The sequence below is a fragment of the Myodes glareolus genome, chromosome 26 (assembly GCF_982192425.1).
Source record: "Myodes glareolus chromosome 26, mMyoGla1.1, whole genome shotgun sequence".
In the NCBI taxonomy this organism is placed as follows: Eukaryota; Metazoa; Chordata; class Mammalia; order Rodentia; family Cricetidae; genus Myodes; species Myodes glareolus.
The window spans coordinates 35,614,440-35,634,520 of NC_142051.1; the positions used below are offsets into that span (position 1 = coordinate 35,614,440).

Sequence of the window (20,081 nt, forward strand, 5' to 3'; positions counted from 1 at the left end):
ACAAAATTAAGATACAAAAATCAGTAGGTTCTCTTTATCACAATCACAAACTTACTGAGAAAGGAATCGGGAAAACCATCCCATTCGTGAAAAAGACCTCTAGAGTGAATGTGTTAAGACCCGGAGGGAAGAAAGAGAAGAAGGCACTAGATGGTGAAATGATGTTCCATGCTCACGGAAAGCAGAGTCAATATTGCTTGCATAATCTTTTCCCTCCTTCATGGATTAACCACAGATACCACCTCCATCAACCATTTGATTCCTGAAATAATGCAGTCCATATATAAAAGCCAGATAAGAGCTTGATTCTCTTCCTTAACAGTTCAAAAATAACAATTTGGAGCTATAGCAATCTCTCTCTCTCTCTCTCTCTCTCTCTCTCTCTCTCTCTCTCTCTCTCGTGTGTGTGCAAGTGTGAAGGGCAGAGGTCAATTTTGGGTGTCTACATCTATCAGTCTCTACCTTATTATTCCTTAATGTGTGTGGAGGTTTTGCCTGCATGTATGTTGATGTACTACATGCATGCCAGGTGCCCATGGATGCCAGGAGAGGGTATTAGATCCCTTGGAGCTGGAGTTAGACTGTTGTGAACCACCTTGTGGGTGCTGGGACTCAAACCCAGGTCCTTGGCAAGAACAGCCAATACACTTAACCTTATTTTAAACTATTGTTTATATGTATGCTAGTTCCTGAATGTATGTACGTGCTACAAATGTGTGCAGTGTCCTCACAGGCCAAAAGAGGGATTCAGATCTCTGGAACTGGAGTTACATGTAACTGGAGGTTTCTCTCCCACCCACCAGTTCCCCAATAAACACTCAGAGGCTTATATTAATTATAATTGCTGGGCCGATGGCTCGGGCTTATTACTAACTAGCTCTTCCTTCTCAATTAACCCATTTCTATTTTATATTTTACCACAAAACTTGTGGCTTGTTTTTTGTTTTGGTTTTTGGTTTTTTGAGACAGGGTTTCTCAGCTTGTTGCTTGTTACCTCACATCTTGCTTCTCCGAGGCTGCTGGCATCTCTCAGACTCTGTCTTCTTTTTCCCTATCTTCAGTTTAGATTTCCCACCTAGCTATGCTCTGCCTGGCTATTGGCCAAATCTGCTTCTTTATTCACCATTGGTAATAAGACATACCCACAGCCTACAGAGGAGCATGCCAGATCACTCCCAGACTACTGTAAGCCACCACGTGGGTGCTGGAAAGCTGACACAGGTCGGTTGCAATAGTAGCCAGTGCTCTTAACTCTTCAGTCATCGCTCCAGCCCCGCCTCCCTTATTTCTGAGACAAGGTCTTCCACTAAACCTGAACCTGAAATTTGTCTAGACTGGCAGGCAGTGAGCACTGGAGATCCATTTGTCTCTGTCTCCTCCATCCCCGCCCCCTGCCCTGCCCCCAGTCTCCATTCCCGCCTCCCGCCCCGCCCCCAGCACTGGGGTTATTGATGCACACCACCACACTTTGATTGTATGGGTCCTGGAAATCCAAATTCAAATCATGCTTGAGCAGGAAGCATTTGACCCACTGAGCCATCTCCCTAACCCTTGTATTATTTTTTTAAAGGCTGAATAACAAATAAATAAATTCCATCTCACGCATGTATTAACTGTTCCCTATCCACTCTTTTATCGTGGTAATTTAGGTTGGGTTGCTTTCATCTCTCGACTATTGTGAACAATGTCCCAGTGAACATGGGTGTGCAAATATTGAGGTCCTAGTTCCTAAGCATTTGGACATATACCCTGAAGTGGGACTTCTCCATCATATGGTAATTTTGTTTTAAAGGAATCATTGTACTTTTTCACCATGTAATTGTCCCACTAACAGTGCACAGGGTTGCAACGCCCACCCTCCAAACACGCAGTGAGAGAGATAGGAGGATGTACTATAAGGTGAACATTGATGTTGGGTTAAATGAGTTGTTTTTAGTGATTTGTATTTTGTTCTTGAGCCATGGGTGTTTCTTACCTATTCCCCACCAAGGCTTACTTTGATGACCAGAATGCAGCAGAGTCACAGCAGGGAAGAAAAGGGAAATAGGTTTCCAGCTGACGCTGCTGACTCTACCATCAGAGGGTAGCCATTAGGCTGTGAAGAGCAGGACAGAAGGACTACGGACATGGCCTGGCTTCTGTCCCACTGCAAGTCCCAGATCACAGCCACTAACAACTTCCAAACACAGCAGTGACCACGCAGATTTAAGTTCATGACTTCTGCATGGATCCTATTCTGACTGAATGGGACAGGCTGTCCTTGACAACCTCTGTCCACACTGTAGGTTCAAGAGAAAAGGCACATTTCAACTGGTGTTTGGGGGGTGGGGGTGGGGTGCTTACTGCAAAGCAATTGAGTATTGAAATACTACCAACAGTTTTGAATTCCCTTCTATGCCCTTCCATTTGTACCTTCCTCCTACTTCCCCAACTATTACCTATACTTTGATTATTCCTAATTGTCTTGCTTTTTTGATCACTAGTTTTTATATGCGCATAAACATATAAAAGTATTGTTATACATATGTAACAATAAACTGGTTAAATTATATTCTGCATGCTTTACGTATTTATTCCCGCCAATGTAGGCTATCGTTTATATAATCTTATGTGCAAGTGTGTGTGTGTAGGGTAAGGACATGCATGTGCAATGGTGTGTGTGTGTGTGTGTGTGTGTGTGTGTGTGTGTGTGTGTAGCTTAGAGGATAAAGACTGAACTCAAAGAGCTGAGTTTTCATGGAAAGTACTTTGATCCACTAAGCCATCTTGCTGGGCCATTATTTTTGCTCTTAAAATGCTTACATGATTTTTTTCCCCTTATAGTGCTGGAGATCAAACTCTGGGCCTTGCAAATGCTGAATACTAAACTAGGCACAAGCTCTCCCCCTGGGATACTTTCCCTGCCCTATGACGTGGAAGACATCCAAACCTTGAATAAACAGGTTATTGAAATAAAATACATTGACAGGATTAGTAATGCAAGTCACATTTTAATATAGTTTCAAAACCACTCCCCAATATAACTACAAATTGAATCAGGAAAAATATAAGAAATGCCATAACCATCAGTACAGTGCCTTAAAACATTTTTTTTCCTGAATTCTTTGCTTACTGTCTGAGATGACAAAGGTGGCAGGTGTCCAACATTTTGACACTGTGATATGACACCGTCACCTACAGCTGTGTCAGGCTGCAGGTTAGACACGTCCTACTGAAATGTTCTATTTGAGCATTTTATGCTGTATGTAGTTCTTCCCCAGCAGCTTAATATAAATAAAGCTGCTGACAAAATTATACAGGGAATAAAGCCCTCACGGTCAGGTGATAAAATTTGCAAGAGCAGACTTTTAAACTTTTGTTCCTATAATTAGTAGTAAAATCCACCCACACCCCCCCATAGAAAAATTCAGCAAAGATCTTTATAAAAAGAATGCACCCTGGCTGCAATAAAATCTCTACATTTGTGTTTTCAAAATAAACAAAATATCAGCATGCAAACATGTCTGCAATCCCAGTGAAAGGGAGCTGGAGGCAGGAAGATGACTACAAACTCGTGTCCAGTTTGGACTGGGAGGCAAGATCCTGTCTCGGAAAACCAAAACAGAGAGGGATGAGGGAGGGAGAGGGACGAGAGAGAAGAGGGGAGAGAGAGTATCAACAAATAGGAGAGTAGATTTACCAAAGGAATTCAGTACGTAACCAGAATAAAGAGATATTGAGTGCATGTAATATTGATGTGGAAGACTGAGGCGTCTCAAATGCTTTTGTTGTAGCAAATCATGAGACCCCAGCTGTTGTACCTGCCCTCCTTACTTAGCAGGGGAAAACAAAATCCATCAAATATCCTTTTACCTTCATGAATTACCAGCTGCTTTAATTATTTAACTCATCTGGGAAGCATACGGGCTACAAAAAGTGCATGACTTAACAAAGTGGGAGCGTCTTTTTAAATGACCTAATAAAAATGGCTAAAAGCCAGGGTGGGATGGACAAGCCGGACCCCCATCTCTGAAGAGGTCAAGTGCTTTCTCTGAGATGGAAAAGCAACAATTTTACTTCCCATTCTACAACAAAACACACCCTGGACTCGGTCTCGGCTGTGTTTAGAACACAGGAAACCCAACATTTTAAAACCAGATTACTGTCTTATTCTCAAAACTAATTTTCTACCACCGAAAACAAAAGTGCTCGTAACTAGTAATACACAACACTAAGAACCAAGTGATAAATGGCTTATGTCTCATTGCCAGCAACGAGTGTTAAATGCTAAAGGACACCTGGATATTTATAAAAGCCAAAAATATATATTCATTTCTTACTTCTCATAGTTCTAAAATTATCATTATATAACTGAGAATAAAGTATCTTTTGACCTGGTAACTAAACGATTACATTTTGGAGGAATAAGATGAGGGCGTTCCTGCTGAGGTGTCATCTTTACAGTGTACCAGCTCAATGGAATTAACCAGGAAGAGAACACAGCTCAGGGGGAAATGACTAGTTTATTTGTTTTATAAAATAGAATGAGAAAGCTTAGTGTAGGCGGTAGGAGGAGACAGTCTTGGGTGTCATCCTCACCAAGAATAGACTCATACCATTTCTTAGGCATTCCTATAGCCCAGGCAGGAGGTCTAGTTCCGGATCCCTGCCTAGTCAATTACATTCTTCTTAAGGAATCCAAAAGAAAAATACTTTGAATTTTGGTTACTCTTAAAGTTACTATTCGCAGGTGCCCTGGAAGCAACAGTTCAATTTGGTGTCTTGCATCCCAAGAAGGAACAGTAAACTTAGTTCATAGCAATGTGCCGTCGCCTTTCAGAGGCTGTGACCAATTATTTGGGAGTTGTAATCTGCAGGCTCCATTTTTAGAATGTGCGGGATGACACTGTCGATTCGGACATTCCCAATGAGACCCTTGAAGAACAATTCTTCGGTGATGGTGGCGTTCATTAGTCTCAAAGCCGGCAGTCTGAGCAGCAGTCGAGACAGCCTGAGAGGAAGAGGGAAGCCAGGTGAGAGGCTGGGGACTCGGGAGAAAAGCACCCACACGAACAATAAAGATCAAGTTCTCAAAGACCCAGAACCAAAACTTTAGATTGTCTAGGCTTTGAGTGGTATGACAGTCACCTGTATATGATTGCAATCTCCGCAGGAAAGCCTTGCTCTGAACTGCTCCACCATGCTGTCCCCATGTGGCTGCAAGGACCACAGAACTAAATCACTAAACCACGGGGCAGGTTCATTAAGAACAGATTCCCAACAATGTTTTTAGAAGTTTTAACAACATTGTGTGAAAGAAAAATGTTTTATGTTATCAGAGCACGGGAGGGCTAATAACCTTTTTCTTTTGAAAATGCACACACAGAGGCACAGACATACACAGAGACACAGACACATACAACAACACAGAAAGACACACAACAGACACACACAAAGACATAGAAACACAGAGACACACACACAGAGACACAGACACACCGACTTCTGTAGACACACACATACAACAGACACACACTGCTAGAAATGGAATAACAGGCAACCTAATGCCTGTTACTATAAAGAGCCTGGGTATGAAAAACAGTCACTGGGTTCAGATTGTGACCCAGCTGCCCCTTGTTCTATGAAGGCCACGACCTCCTTTCCACAGAGCTGGTGTGAGGATGAATGGCGGCTTCTGCCTAATTCTATGTGTAGGAGGAAGTTTGTAAAGGTAGGACCGTTGGCATGTGTGGAAGTGTCTCTGAGGCAGATAAGCGCCGTTCACGGGCAACCACCTCTAAATACGTAGGAAGGGGACAACCCGAGGGGCGCATCCCTTACTCTGTGTTTTGGATTGTCAGGAAGGAAAACAAGGGTCACCTGAACACAAACCCTGGATGAGACACCTGACATGGTTCACACATGATCAGCAGGAGCGCAGTGGGTACAGCACGGAGACGCTAGGCAGAGAGGCACTCGGAGGCAGCACGAATCGAGAGAGCATGCCATTGCATCTGCTACTACAACAGCGTGCGATTTGGGAGGCAGGGACAATTCCTGGAATTCCTTATTTAGTATTTTTTTGGTCTGAGATTGACCACAAATATCTGAAACTGTGCATAAAGAAGCGTACTGGGATTCTGAAAAGTGGGTGGTCTTATCATGAGGAAAATGAAACACACACGTTAAACCCAGCAAGCGTGGTATCATATGCTTAGGATCCAAAAACTGTTTTCTTAATCGTTCTGAGCTGCTGTCCTTTCCCCTGAGATGGGTGGCTATTTCTATAAAAATAAGAAAGGAGAGTTCCCTCCCACCCCAAGGAACACAGGCAAGAAGTAACTTGGAGAAATGAGCATTAGCAATGTTTCAAAATGAATTAGCTATCAGTTTAAGAGTGTTTTAATTCATCATTTTCCTCTCTTCTTACTAACACAATTATTTCATTTGAAAAGTTGGGCTCTGGTGGTGCTGTGTCTTTGGGGCAGTACTTCACCCTCTCTGTTTAAAGCAGTGCTTCTCAACCTTCCTAACGCTGTGCCCCTGTAATACAGTTCCCCATGCTGTGGTGACCACGCCCCCAACCGTAAGATTATTTTTACTGTTACTTCACAGCTGTCCATTTGCTACTGCTGTGAATCATAATGTAAACACCTGCTTTCCAATGGTCTTAGGCAACACCCCGGAAGGGTTGTTCAACCCCCAAAGGTCTCTCGAACCACTGATTTAAAATGAGAACTCATTAGATATTGCATGCGAGGCCTGGTAACAGCTGGTTTGTCCCCTCTGTGCCCCGGATCAAAGGGCCTTGCCATATATGTGCTACTGCTAAGCCCTGGAACGCCCTTCATGTTTTCTCTTTTTCTGGTGCTGGGAATTACACCCAGGAGCTTACACATACTAAGGAAGTCCTCTAACACTGAGCTGCAGAGACATCCACATATGGCCTTCAATAGCGTCAGCCACTTCAAAGGTCATGGCTGACCGAAACATTTCATTACTCTTACAATGCAAAATGACGTAGAACAGATTCACTAAAAAGCTTTTAGGCAAGGTGTGGTGTTGCACGCCTATGTGTGATCCCAGCAGTGTGGAGGCAGGGGCAGGGGAACTGTGGTTGAAGACTATCCTTGGCTACTTTGGGTAAATTCAAGGCCAGTGAGCTATCTCAAAACCTATCTCAAAACCAACACAAATCCTTTACGCACGCGGCGTTAAGTAGTTTGAGCGAGGTACCTGTAGGTGTCATCCGGATGTGTCCTAGTGATATAGTCCTGGAATTCCACATAAGCCTTTTCTTGAAGTTTTTCAATCAGCTCCATGTTCTCCAGGCCTGGGTGATCTAAGTATGACATAAAAGAACAGAGTTACCTGAGTTCTGGATGCTCATCTAATAATCCACGGGATGTGGCGACACAGGGTGGAGGAGCAGGCAGGGCATTAGAAACAGCGCCCCACACACAATGCTTTGCTCCTTCATTCCAGAAGTAATTACTGAACACACCATCAAGACCCTATTGTAGCCAGTGGTAGCCATTAACATCTAATAAAAACCAGACCACTGTGTGTTACCAATAGGTTTTTCTCTCCAAAGTAGTGGAATTTTTATTGTTTTTTTTCCCCATTTCACTTTTAACAACAGAAAATGACCAAAAGGGCTAAAATTAAAAGATTAAATTTAAAAATAACTGTAATCCACAAAATATTTGCAGGTTGTTTTTGTCAAGGAGTCCAACAGACACAGCACGTTTAGAAGTACTTAAGAAATTATGAGTTATTAGCACTTTTATCTCTGTCAGAAAAATCATAATGCAGGAACATGAAATAATCTACAAAACATTTATAGTCATATTTCACAAAGTAGAAGTAGTTAAAGAGCGCCATAAATTTATAGCGAACTTTTCAATTTTACCCGAAGGAAATAAAATTGACTAACTGGTTGTGCTGGAATGGAGACACGTACGGGCTGGATGTGTGGCGCAGTGGCAAAGCTATTTCCTACCCTGTAAGGTCCTACGCTGGGTCCCAGCACCACAAACAGAAAAAACGAAATGAGCAAAAACGGAGGTCCATCTTATCAGCTCCTAGAAAGCCTGCCTTTGGCACCGAGCCCCAGGCCCGACCTCATGTGAAGCACTAAACAGTACAAACGGTTTAACACCTGATTCACATCACTGAAAGGGAGAAGCAGGTCCCCTGGACAGTTTTATTAGGACACACAGGAGCAGAATCGCCATCGAAGTGAAAGCACAGACCCTCAAGGGACTGCTGACTCCTACTTGTGAATGAGCAACCTGGAGGCCACTTCACTGTCTGTAAACGAGACACCGCAGGAAAGCAAGAGGCCCATCTTCCTACATGTCTGCAGCTTTCATAGGTCCCGAGAGTGTAGCAAACCCCAGACACAGCAATAACTGTCTTGCATTCTGGCTTTAATAATGCTCAACAAGATAAATCTAAGAATTCAAATAATGCAGGCCCATGTGTTCCACTGATTTTCCAGGCAAATGTCTAATATCCTTACAATCAAATTTAGAGCACAAAATTAGATGATTTTAGTATATTCAGAATTTTATAAGTATTGCCACAATGCAATGATGGAACGTTTTTATGATTCCAAAGTAACCCTCAACTAGGAGCAATCACTCCCCATCTCCCCACTCCCTGACTCTACAAACAACTAATTTAAATTCTTCTTCATGTCTGCCTGGACAGGATTATTTCACATAAATGGAGTCAAACAACTATGTGTGCCTGTGGGAGTGGCGGCTTTCACTTAGGCAGGTGTCCAGGGTGCATCCCGTCATAGCATATGCTGATGGCATCTCATGTATGCACATATTATATACAATACATCTGTCTTTACATTCTTCTTATTGTGTGTGTGTGTGTGTGTGTGTGTACAGGAATGCATGCCACAGTGCATTTCTGTGGAGAGAAGGTTATCCTACTCATCTTGCTTCTACCTACCGAGTACTTAGATTACGGCGTATCCCATCAAGGCCGGCTTTGTTCAGTTTTAGATGGACAATTACACAGTGTCCAGTTTTTGGCTACTATGACTAGTATCAACATGAACATTCATGTCGACATTTTTGTGTACATATACACTTTTGTATTTGGGGGGTCAATCGGAATTGAATAAACACCTAACTTTGTGTGTGTGTGTGTGTGTGTGTGTGTGTGTGTGTGTGTACACAGGCGCAGCATATGTACTTGTTATTACAGGTGTGTTCATGTGCGTGGGGGCCAGAGGGAGCTATCAGGTGTCTCTCCTCTCTGCCTCTATGTTTGGAGACACAGTCTCTCACTGAGCTTATCATTTAGCCAGGCTGGATGGCCAATGAGCATCAGGTATCTGCCTATCACACTCCTGGCAGTGCTGGTGCTAGAATTACAGGTACAGCCAGTCTGGCTTTTTATATCGGTTCTGGGGATTCCAACTCAGGTCTTTGTGTTTGCATGACAGGTACTTTATCCACCGAACAGTTTTCCCAACCTCCTTAAAGTTAATGTTCTGAGGAAGTGCTGAACTCCTGTCCAAGGCAACGGCACCATTTTACACTCCTATCTGCAGTGGGTGAGGGCTCCAATTTCTGTACATCATCAAATACTTTAATGAGACACACATGTCCTGGGCATGGCAGTGTATATCTGCCATCCAGTACTTGGGTATCTGAGACAGAAGGACTGCCAAGACGTCAAGTCTGGACTACACAGGCAGTATTAGCCTCACCAGGACTACATGCCCAAGACCCTATCTGAAAAGTACAAAAGTGACTAAATAAATGATAAACAAAACACAGAAGACGTGTTTCTATATGGCCTCCAGGTGGGCGCACTCGTAGCCGCCAGTGCAGAGTTCAGCCATGCTGTGAACATGGAGGTGTCTCTTACCTGGACTGAAGAGCACTATGGCCTTCAGGTAGGCATACTCGTAGCCATCGATGCAGAGCCTGACCATGCTGTTACAGAACTCCTGCAACTTGAAGATGTGCTCCATCAGCGACTTCCTCCGTTCCGGCGACATTTTGTCTTTAAAACACAAACACACACTTCTAATTGTCATCGAAAATGGTTGGCCATTTTCATGCATTTCCACCCTCACTTTCTCTCCAGTATTGAATAATCAATTTCTAAACGCTTAGAATTCAGAACCTCTGCACAGAGCGGGAGGTAACAAATCACCTTCTGGTATTGCTTATTCAAGAAAAATGGAGTAAAACCTAAAGCTCAGTGTTTCCTCTTCAGATACCCCTTTAGATGTAGAGGCATCCATTTGAAAAGAAATGTCCAAGTCCAAAGAGGGGAAGGGGTGTAGCTCGCCTGGCAGGGTGCTTGTCTAGGGTTCAGGAAGCCTTAGATTTGAGGGCCTGGTGACTTAAGAGTCCCAACACTTGCAAGGCCAACATCAAAACCAAAGTACAAAAGACACAAATGTTTATGACAAGGTTTATAAGCCTTTATCATTTGGAAAAATAATGAGGAAAACCATTTTCAGTTTTAAAAATTAGAAACTTTAGTATAATAAAAGCAAAAATTGAGTAAAACTCATTACTAAGAGCAAAGAAAAATAAGGTTTTCCAACATTTTAACATATCTAAAAGGGCTACTTAAGAAGAAGGCATCTGAGTGTTTATGGGACTTCGGCTTTCCCGAAGGAATGCCCTGTAACACGTGAGCAAACGGAAGGACTCAGGACCATGAATAAGAAGGGAGTGTGGTGAGGCCCTCTGGGAGTTTTCTGCTAGATGAGATTTAAAGTGATTTCTCAGCCCCTTATGAGGGAACTGATGATTTTAAAATGATGTAAAGACAATCAACCAGGTGTGGAGCACCACAGGTCATCACAGCCTTTGGGAGGTGAGAGCAGAAGAGCTCACTGTAGCCTGAGCTTCACAGCGAGCGCTAGGGGAGACTGCAGGGGACTGCAGGGGACTGCAGGTGAGACCAGGGAAGAAAGGACAAGGGAGAAAACAGAGGGGTGGTAAGCAGTTAGCCTCCTAGCCAACACGTGGGGAGGGACTGCCGGGTGTTGAAGGCAGGGGAATCTCAAGAAGATACTGAGATGTTGTCTTGATAAAAACAAATACCAGCCAAAAATACAAAACAAACAAAAGCACTGGGAAACAGACGGTACTGAGGAACTAAAAGGGATGAATGTATAAATTACTCCTGAGCTCAAAGGCAGCAGCATTTTAATCAGTCAGCCATTCTCCAGGGCTGAGTTACTACTGCCTCCTCAGAAGAAGCATCTAGAAAATTAAAAAAGGAAAAAGTAAGGAGTCCGTGACTTTGCAACTCTCCCTGCTTTTACAGTGGCTTTTTGGAGCTGGCCGTGGTGGCCCACGCCTTGAATCCTAGCGCTCAGGAGGCAGAGTCAGAGGCAGGGGATCTCCATGACGTTCCAGGACAGCCTGACACAGACAGTGAAGTCATACAAGGTCTGCTATCAGCCCATGACGGCCTTGAACTTGTGCCTTCCTAGGCCAGTCGTCCTGGTGAGCACCACTGTATCCCACACATTTCCATTTTCTTTAGATGAAAGGTGAGATCCTAAGATATTGATTCAAAACCAGCTGATCATGTGACTCTAAGTGGTCTTATGAAGAAATACAGCCTTGAATCAGGAGAGAAGTATACACACTGAAATATTTGATCATTCTCTATCTACATACACATTTACATGGACTTTTATGTCTATGTAAAAATACAAAATTTCACAAGGCCTATGTGATGATTTGAGGTTTGTCCCCGCCAAAATCCATGTTTGAATTTGCTTGCGAAGACAGTGGTGCTGGGAGTCAGTCCTTGTAAAAGAGATTAATGTCGCCCTCGCGAGGATAGACTCTTTCTCAGGAGAGCAGGCTGTCAGAAGAGTTCGGAAGCCTTGGTGCACTCACACGTGTTCTCTCTCTTCTAGGGTATCTGCTTGATAACCCAGGCTCAGGTGTTATATTTTAGAGATAAAAAACCTGGCTACTATGCCTTTCAGACTTAAATACACAAGTCTTCATGTTTCTCTCTCTCTCTAAATATATGTGTGTGTGTATGCATGTGTATGCATATACGTGATGATGTGAGCCTACACACACACACACACACACACACTTTTCCAAGACAGGGTTTCTCCGTGTAGCTTTGGAGCCTGTCCTGGAACTCCTTCTGTAGACCAGGCTGGCCTCAAACTCATAGAGATCTGCCTGCCCTCTTCCTCCCAAGAGCTAGAATTAAAGGTGGAAGCCACCACCACTCAGTTTAAAAATATTTTGAATGATCAATGAATTTATCAAAATGTTAAGATTACCCGGAGTAAAAAGGTAAAATATCAATACGGCCACTAGGCTATTTCACTTTGGTCCTAACTTCTTGCAGAGCAGATGATCCCCCCGCTAACATTGAGAACATAATCAATAAGTTGTTTTTTACCTTGCTGAAGGCTACTGTGAAGACAATTGACAAACGTTGCTAATATAGTTGCTACGTTCATCACTTGCCAGCATTGGGCAAGACCAAGAGTGAAGAGTTCGTTCCAATACGCTTTTACCAAAGATATACTGTTTTCTTGCCTGGTAGGAACAGAAACAAAGGCATACATCAGATATAAACTTCCCAACTGATCAATGCACTAAAGCCACCAAATTACAACTATTCTAAAAGACCCACGGACATGCACCTGAGAATTCTGTGATTTGTACAGCTGACAGAAGTCCACAAAGAGGGCCGTAAATCTAAATCTCAGCTAGCTCACTATCACTCAGCCAGTTTATAAGACAGCAAGATTTAAAACAGGTGAGCAGAGAGCATCCTCAATTTTCCAATACAAAAATCCTATGTACCCGAGGTAACAGATGTGTCAATTACCCTGAGGTGACCGTTACACACTGTGTGAGTGTGGAAATGACCCAGAGCTCTCCTTAGACATACACAATTTCTAAGAATCAACTGCCAGTAAAAGTACATTGCAAAAATTTTAAATAAACAGGCCATGATATGCCAGGCACTGGTGGAATGAGAGCTGACATAGTGGATTAAGTCTGCCTATGAAAGAGAAGGGTTGTATAAATATGCAACTTTAGATATTTTATATAAGTGTTATATGAACATATACATCTGACTATATGCACAGTTAATTTCAGACAATTAAAATCCCACAAGTATGAAGATGACATGTAAGAAAACAGGAGGGTCAGGGGAGAGGACTCTGAGGCAATGACATTCAATAATTGGAAGAAAATTTTTTAAAAAATTTAGATGCATGTGTATGTGACTCTCTGTGTATATGCCGTGTGTGTGTGTGTGTGTGTGTGTGTGTGTGTGTGTGTGTGCACGTGCATGTACATGTCCTCAGAGGCCAGAAAAGAGCATGAGATCCCCTGCGGCTGGTGTTACGAGCTGACGGGAACCTGCTGTGGATGTGGGGATTCAAACTCAAGTCCTCTGCAGGAGCAGGAAATACTCATAGACACCTAGACACACCTCCAGCTCCAGGAGATACTTTCTTAAAGACAAAAATGTTGGGATAAGCGTGCAATCCCAGCAGTCAAGAAGTGGAGGCAGGAGGTCCAGGGGTTCAAGGCCATTACAGTGGTTGGAGGCAAGCCTAGGCTACATGACATGCTATCTCAGCAGTCCAGAGACATAGAGAGCAAGTACTGCAGCAATAAGGGAGAACAGGAGCAAGCCTGAAACAGCAGGGTGGTGGTGAACGTCCACTGTCAGCTGTCGCCACGACCCTCTTCATGATGGATAAAATCGTTTCTTAAACAGATGAGTCAAAATTAAACCTTCCCTCCTTAAGCTGTCTTAGCAATGAGAAAAGTAACGAGCCGAGAAGGGTAACATTCGGTGTTCAATGGTGTTGGATGCCTTTCTAAATGCGGCCATCTTCTCTGAATGTTCTTCCTCTACTTGGTGCTCGAGTTAACAAATTCACTCATTCTCTGAGGGCTAGATCAGAGCTTTTATTTTTTATTTTGGTGCATCTGAGGGTGACCCCTGTAGTGGCATTTCATTTGTATTTTAATAAATAAAGCTTGCCTGAGGATTAGAAAAGTAAAGCAACCACAATGATCAGCCTTACAGACCAGGCAGCAATAATACACACCTTTAATTCCAGTAGCCACACCAACCACAGAAACCAGAGGGTAGTGATGCACGCCTTTAATCCCAGCCCTAGAGAGGAATATAAAACAGGAGGAGACAGCTCTCGGACACGGTCTCATTCTGAGATTCCTCCTTCTGACTGAGGTAGAGGTAAGAGCTAGTGGCTGACCCTTTTGCTTCTCAGATATTCAGACTGAACCCCAATTGCTCTGAGTTTTTATTAATTGTGCTTCAGACCCCAGAGCCATGAGGCACATCTCCAGGCGCAGGAGTTGCAGCTGTGTATTTGTTTGAGGCAGAGTTTCACTGTGACGTTACTGATGGTTTGGAATGCATGGTCCTCTTGTCTCAGTCTCCCCCGTGCTAGGATTACAGGCACGCACCATGATATCTGGCTCCACAGCTCGTTTCTTTGGATAAATGCCCTCTTATAACATCTCTCTTTCTAGTTCTTTGGGTGTTTACTTAACCTTGCACCCAGGTTTATGTATGTTTCCTAGTTTCCACACTACCCAAAGGTAACTGTTCCCTCGCACATTTCTGCATCACAGTGAACATGTACTTCAAAGTACATGCTGTATACAAGAAAATCTGGGCTTTTTGTTTGCTTGTTTTTCTACTCTTTGAGGATATGAAGCAGACAGAAGTGAGGACTTTAAAAGTCAGCTGGACTCTAGGCTTAATAGAGGCTGGGCTGTGGCAGAACACACGTTTAATCCCATCACTGGGGAGACAGAGGCAGGTAAATCTCTGAGTTTGAGGCCAGTTTGCTCTACAGAGTGAGTTCCAAGAAAGCCAGGGTTACCCAGAGAATCCCTGTCTTGAAAAATAAAATGAAACAAAAAGAGTTAGTTTGAGAAATTGGGACATTTTACAAAAAAAAAATCTTCAAGTAACACCTATATATTTTATTATAAGATAATTAAATTGTAGGATTTCTTTCTTTTCTGGAAACAGATTCAAGTCAGTAAGGATGTGCTGCTGCTACAAGTCACAACATTATACAGAATTGCTCAGCCATCTTTTCATGGGTGATTTATCAGACCCAAGGGCCTTGGTAAAAGTTAAATCAAGATTCAGTGAAATTTTGGTGTTATTGCTTTGTGAATAAAGTGGCTGTCTTTTACTGTAGATTTTCAATATAGCTAACTCCCTTTCTGTTACATATTTGGGAATTAATTCCCACAGTTCAGAACTGTTTGGTGAAAACAGTTTCCCGCTGCCAGGCCTCCCTTCCTCTCTCCTAGGTAAACACTGAGATCTGCCTTCCTGCAGTTATCCTTGTCAGCAGGCCTTTGGTCAGTGCCTAGGATCAGAAAAGAGCATCCCATCTAAGATATTCACAGCTCTCCAAGGGCACAGAATTCCTACCTGCCCAAGCTGCTGCTCTGGTTTTACCTCACTTAAAAGATTCTTAACTCCTTACGCTCACCTTCACCTCACTTTACTGATGATTTTGGTTCAGGAAATTTACTGTTTGAGTTTTACTCTCAAATCCTATTCATAATTTTACTAAAAATAACCCTTTTAGCTCTTCTACTAATCACCTAAGAGTATAGTGTAGCGTATTAACCTTCCCCTCTAGAATTTCCTGATGATTTAATTCCTTTCTTTTTTTCTTTCTTTTTTCAAGACAGGATTTTTTTATGTTACAGTCCTAGCTGTCCTGGAAGTAGCCTTGTACACCAGGTTTGTCTCAAACTCACAGAAATCGGGAAACTCTGCTTCCCGAGTGCTGGGATTAAATATATGTGCCACCACTGCCTGGCTTTAATGTGTAGTCCAGGCTGCCTCAATTTCAGATCCTCCTGTTTCTGGCTCCGTCAGCAAATCCTATTGGTCCGTGCCACCAGTACTGGCTTACTTCCTTTCTTAACCAACTTTTCTCCACTAAGGAGTTCACCAGATGTGTACTAGCCATTCCCACCTTTGTGCTGACAGCCACAGTTCTCTCTCTCTCTCTCTCTCTCTCTCTCTCTCTCTCTCTCTCTCTCTGTGTGTGTGTGTGTGTGTGTGTGTGTGTATGAAAATTCTTATCTAATTTTTAGGGGCAAAACAATTCCAGCCCTGGAACCTGCTAGGACTGAGGAATTGCTGGTTGTAAGGATATATATTACTGGAAAGGTTTGTAATGGAATGAAGAGAGAAAAAAGAAGAAGAATGCCACAGGGTGTCAGTGAGATGGTGCACAGGTAAAAGTGCTTGTCTTCAAGCCCAACCACCTGGCGGAAGGAGAGAACTCACTACATCCCATCCCCCACACACAAAAGAAAACAAAAAACTTGCAACTTGGTGCACATCAGTGAACTCGGGTACACAAGTACACATAAATAGAAAGAAGACAGTAAAAAGACACAAAGGCTAACATCGCCACCTAAGAGTTGACAAAATAGCTGAACATGGCAGTGCATGTCTATACACAAAGCACAGGGGAGACCGAGGCAGGAGGATTGTGTGAGTAAGAGGTCAGTTTGACCAGCATGAGTTCCCAGCTAGTCTGCACTATAGGCTGAGGTGCTGCCTCAAAAGCAGCAGACAAACAAACAAACAAACAAAAAAAGCATAGCCAAGAGTTTACAGAGAAGTTTTCCTTGAGGTGAGAATTTTATTTCAGTATTTGGGAAGGACAACCTGCCATCAGAAGAAACTGGCTACGGAATAAACTTGAAAGTGAAGTTCAAATGCAAAGAAAAGCGGTATGTATAAACCTTCACACGGAAGATAATGAAGAGAAAGCCATCTCAGTTAAAATCAAGGAAAATAAGAAACAAGGCATTATGCTTTGTTGTCAGAAACAGTAAGAGTCAACAGTGAGGAAAGAAGCTCATTTGTCCACTGCTGCCACAAGTGTGACTCGTCAGTGCCTTCGGGGAACAGTTCCTAACGACATCAAAGCAAACATGCATGCCTCATAGACCTAGCAACCTATTTCATGGAAATAGTAACGCATCTTGACAAACTGCTTGGGAGCACTGGATAGAATATGAAAGCTGGCAACGGCTCATATGTCCGCTGATAGAGACAAGTGTGTAAGTTGTAATACTTCCACAAATGAGGCAGTCATTAGGAAAGATGGGATTTCTACATGTGGTGCAGAAAGTTTGATAGTGTGATGTGACAGTCGAGAGAAAGAACAGGTTGTGCCATGAGGTGAAGGTGTTTGGATGGTTTAATAACCACGGCATGGAAAGAGCTGGCAGGACACTGAACTCATAACAATGGGATTAATTACTTCTGGAGAGAAGGTTTTATTTTATGGTTCTATACGTAGGGTTACTTTAGGAGTGAAGGAAACTTAAAAGCAAACCAGTCTTCATCTTAACCTCTGACTATGAAGTTTTAAAAAGAAAACAGCTAACCAAAGTAGGTAAACAGTGTGGTGGGTTGAATGAGAAAGGCCCACATAGGCTCATACGTGTGAATACTTGGTCCCAATTTTAGAACTGGTTGGGAAGGATTGGGAGGTGTGGCTTTGTTAAGACAACATGTGTCACAGGGGGGTGGGCTTTGAAATTTCAAAAGACCCAAGCCATTCCCATTCTCTCTGACTTTTGTTTGAGGTTCAAGATGTAAGCTCTCTGATACAGCACCAGCACCACGCCTGCCTGTCTGGTGACACGCTTTCTGCCATGATATTCATGGACTCTAACCCTCTAAAGCCGTAACATCCCCAAAACTTTGTCTTCTATCTGTTGACTTGGTCACGGCAATAGAAAAGTCACCAGGACAAATGGCAATCACAGGAAAGCAAACATAACTGGAAAAAAATATCAGAGCTGGTCTGTCTGTGTTACCCTTTGTATTGGAAAGGCCGTGGACGTATTGGGACGGCTCAGAGAACAGCTTAGGTTCAGTGCAGAGGATGAGAATGGAAGAAAGAAGAGGCCAAGAAGGGCAACTGAGAATAAACTGCTAAATTAGTTATTGCCAGAAAAGAGGTTACAGGGTCACCTGGAGAAACCAATTACAGAAGCACATCCATCTAAATTTATTCAAAACAAAATTCCAGCTAGGAATGGGTACGTGACTGTAATCCCGGCACTTGTATGCAAAAAGAGCAAGAGTTCAAGGCCAACCTGAGCTACATGGTAAGTTTGAGGCTATCCTGGAATCACAGCAAGACTCTGAACCATGGGCATGCTTGCTATCAGAATATTTCTGTTAGGAAATAAATGACTATTACAGTATCCTCGTAGCACCTATTTTCAAATTGTCTTCCTTCTGCGAAGCAAAAGAAATGGATAGAAAATGCATTTAAATGATCCATCCAGATCCCAGAAAGTCCCAGAAGTATCATCAACAACAAAAGCATTACGTTGGCCAAGTCACCTATGCCTGAGGACAACCCAACCATTTGGCATCCACATACATACATCTGTTACCCCAGGTTATCCAACTTCTTAATCTTCTGGAACTGTGAATCATTTGCCTAAACCATACAGAATGAATTTCCTACTAATTAAACTACAGATCTTAAACAGAAAAATCAACATTTCTATTAAATATAGAAGTTTTTCAAAATACAAACGATACTAACCAAATCCCCACCCACCAAGCCATCTGAGTAAACGTGTTGTCTGCGTCCCACTGCAAATTCAGAGCTCTGCGGACAATTTCTATAACCAACCAGAAAAACCCAGCACACACTCCCAGTCAGCTTAGAAGCCTTTCATCTCCACACAACAGAGCTTCCCGCCACAGCATCCAGCTCTTATCTGATGAAGTCAACTCATAAAAAGGATTTAAAGATTATCTAGGCAGAGGCAAGAAGTAAGAGTCTGTGTAGCAGCTAATGGCCGGGATTGTTAGCTCAACAGCGATTCTAATTAAGAGCCCTGTGGCTGCTGCACGGAAACTGATTTCCAATACAGATCACAGAGACAAGTGGCTGCCACTGCCACATTAATTATTCTATAAGCAGAAACCTCAGGCTCTGCTCTTCGTTTGGGCAGCAGCTCGGCTGTTTCCGCGGATGGGCGCATCCAACAGAAGTGCTTAAAAACAACGGCAGCGCGACTAATGGGGAGAGTTCCGCTTACATCTCCAGTTCTCTTCTTTTATTAAAATAATGAATAGTTTATTCTGGGAAGGTGGATGGGGTGGGAATCGAGATCGCTCTTTTGGCCTAAATGTGTCAGGTATGAGTTTGGCCGATGGCACTTAATGCCTAATAAATTGCAAAACATCAGCATGTTAATGTTTTTATACCATATTTTAATGCTTTTTCTTTTTAAAAGATTTGTTTATTATGTATACCGTGTTCTGCCTGCATGTATGCCTGCAGGTCAGAAGAGTGCACCAGATCTCATTATATAGATGGTTGTGAGTTACCATGTAGTTGTTGGGAATTGAACTCCGGACCTCTGGAAGATCAGCCAGTGCTTTTAACCTCTGAGCCATCTCTCCAGCTCCTTAATGTTTTTTTCTTAGAAAAACACTGGAAAATTACTAAAAGCTGAATATTACCCTGAGATAAAAAGGGAAGGCTCAATCAGAGGTTGCACACGCTAATACAACCTCTGCTCTGTATCTCACGGTTCACTGAGTAGCTGGTAACAAATCATGGTATCAACTGTCCTGTGGGTTCAGGGCTCACAGGTCTTTTAGTAATAGTCAAAGTACTCTCTAATGATAGGAAGGGGTTGTTATCTCCATCTGTCAAATGGGAAACAAACGAATCCGATTGAACAGGGAGGGTCCTGAGCGTAAACTAAAGCCAGCTGAGTGAACTTGGCTCTCTCCCTGTCACAGGCCAGGTGCTTCAAAGAAAGGTCATCGAACTTTTACGGCTCTGATTTTTTGGAGTAGCTCACTTCCCGTTTCATCTGAATGCTTCAAGACAAAATGCAGATATGATCTGTCATAGCACACATTTCTAAAATGGTCTTCTGAGGTTGGGGGAGGGAACTAGATGATTGGGAAACAATCACCTCTAATTTTAAACATGTAGGCAAATACAGCTCCCTAGTGACCTGCCTGGATGAATACTGAAGCAA

General features: G+C 42.9%; 1 protein-coding gene across 2 annotated transcripts in view; it reads right to left on the reverse strand.

Annotated features, from left to right (window-relative positions):
- Positions 1-2,970: 2,970 nt before the first annotated feature.
- Positions 2,971-20,081, reverse strand: part of Nr2c1 (nuclear receptor subfamily 2 group C member 1) — a 50,236-nt gene continuing 33,125 nt past the window's right edge. For both annotated transcript variants that reach the window (XM_048418159.3, XM_048418160.3), the window contains 4 exons: positions 12,409-12,548; positions 9,877-10,014; positions 7,216-7,321; positions 2,971-4,990 (listed from right to left, as the gene is read on the reverse strand). In XM_048418159.3, the coding sequence (XP_048274116.1) occupies positions 4,816-4,990; positions 7,216-7,321; positions 9,877-10,014; positions 12,409-12,548 (559 nt within the window). In that variant the 3' untranslated portion in view covers positions 2,971-4,815. The remainder of the gene's footprint in view (positions 4,991-7,215; positions 7,322-9,876; positions 10,015-12,408; positions 12,549-20,081) is intronic.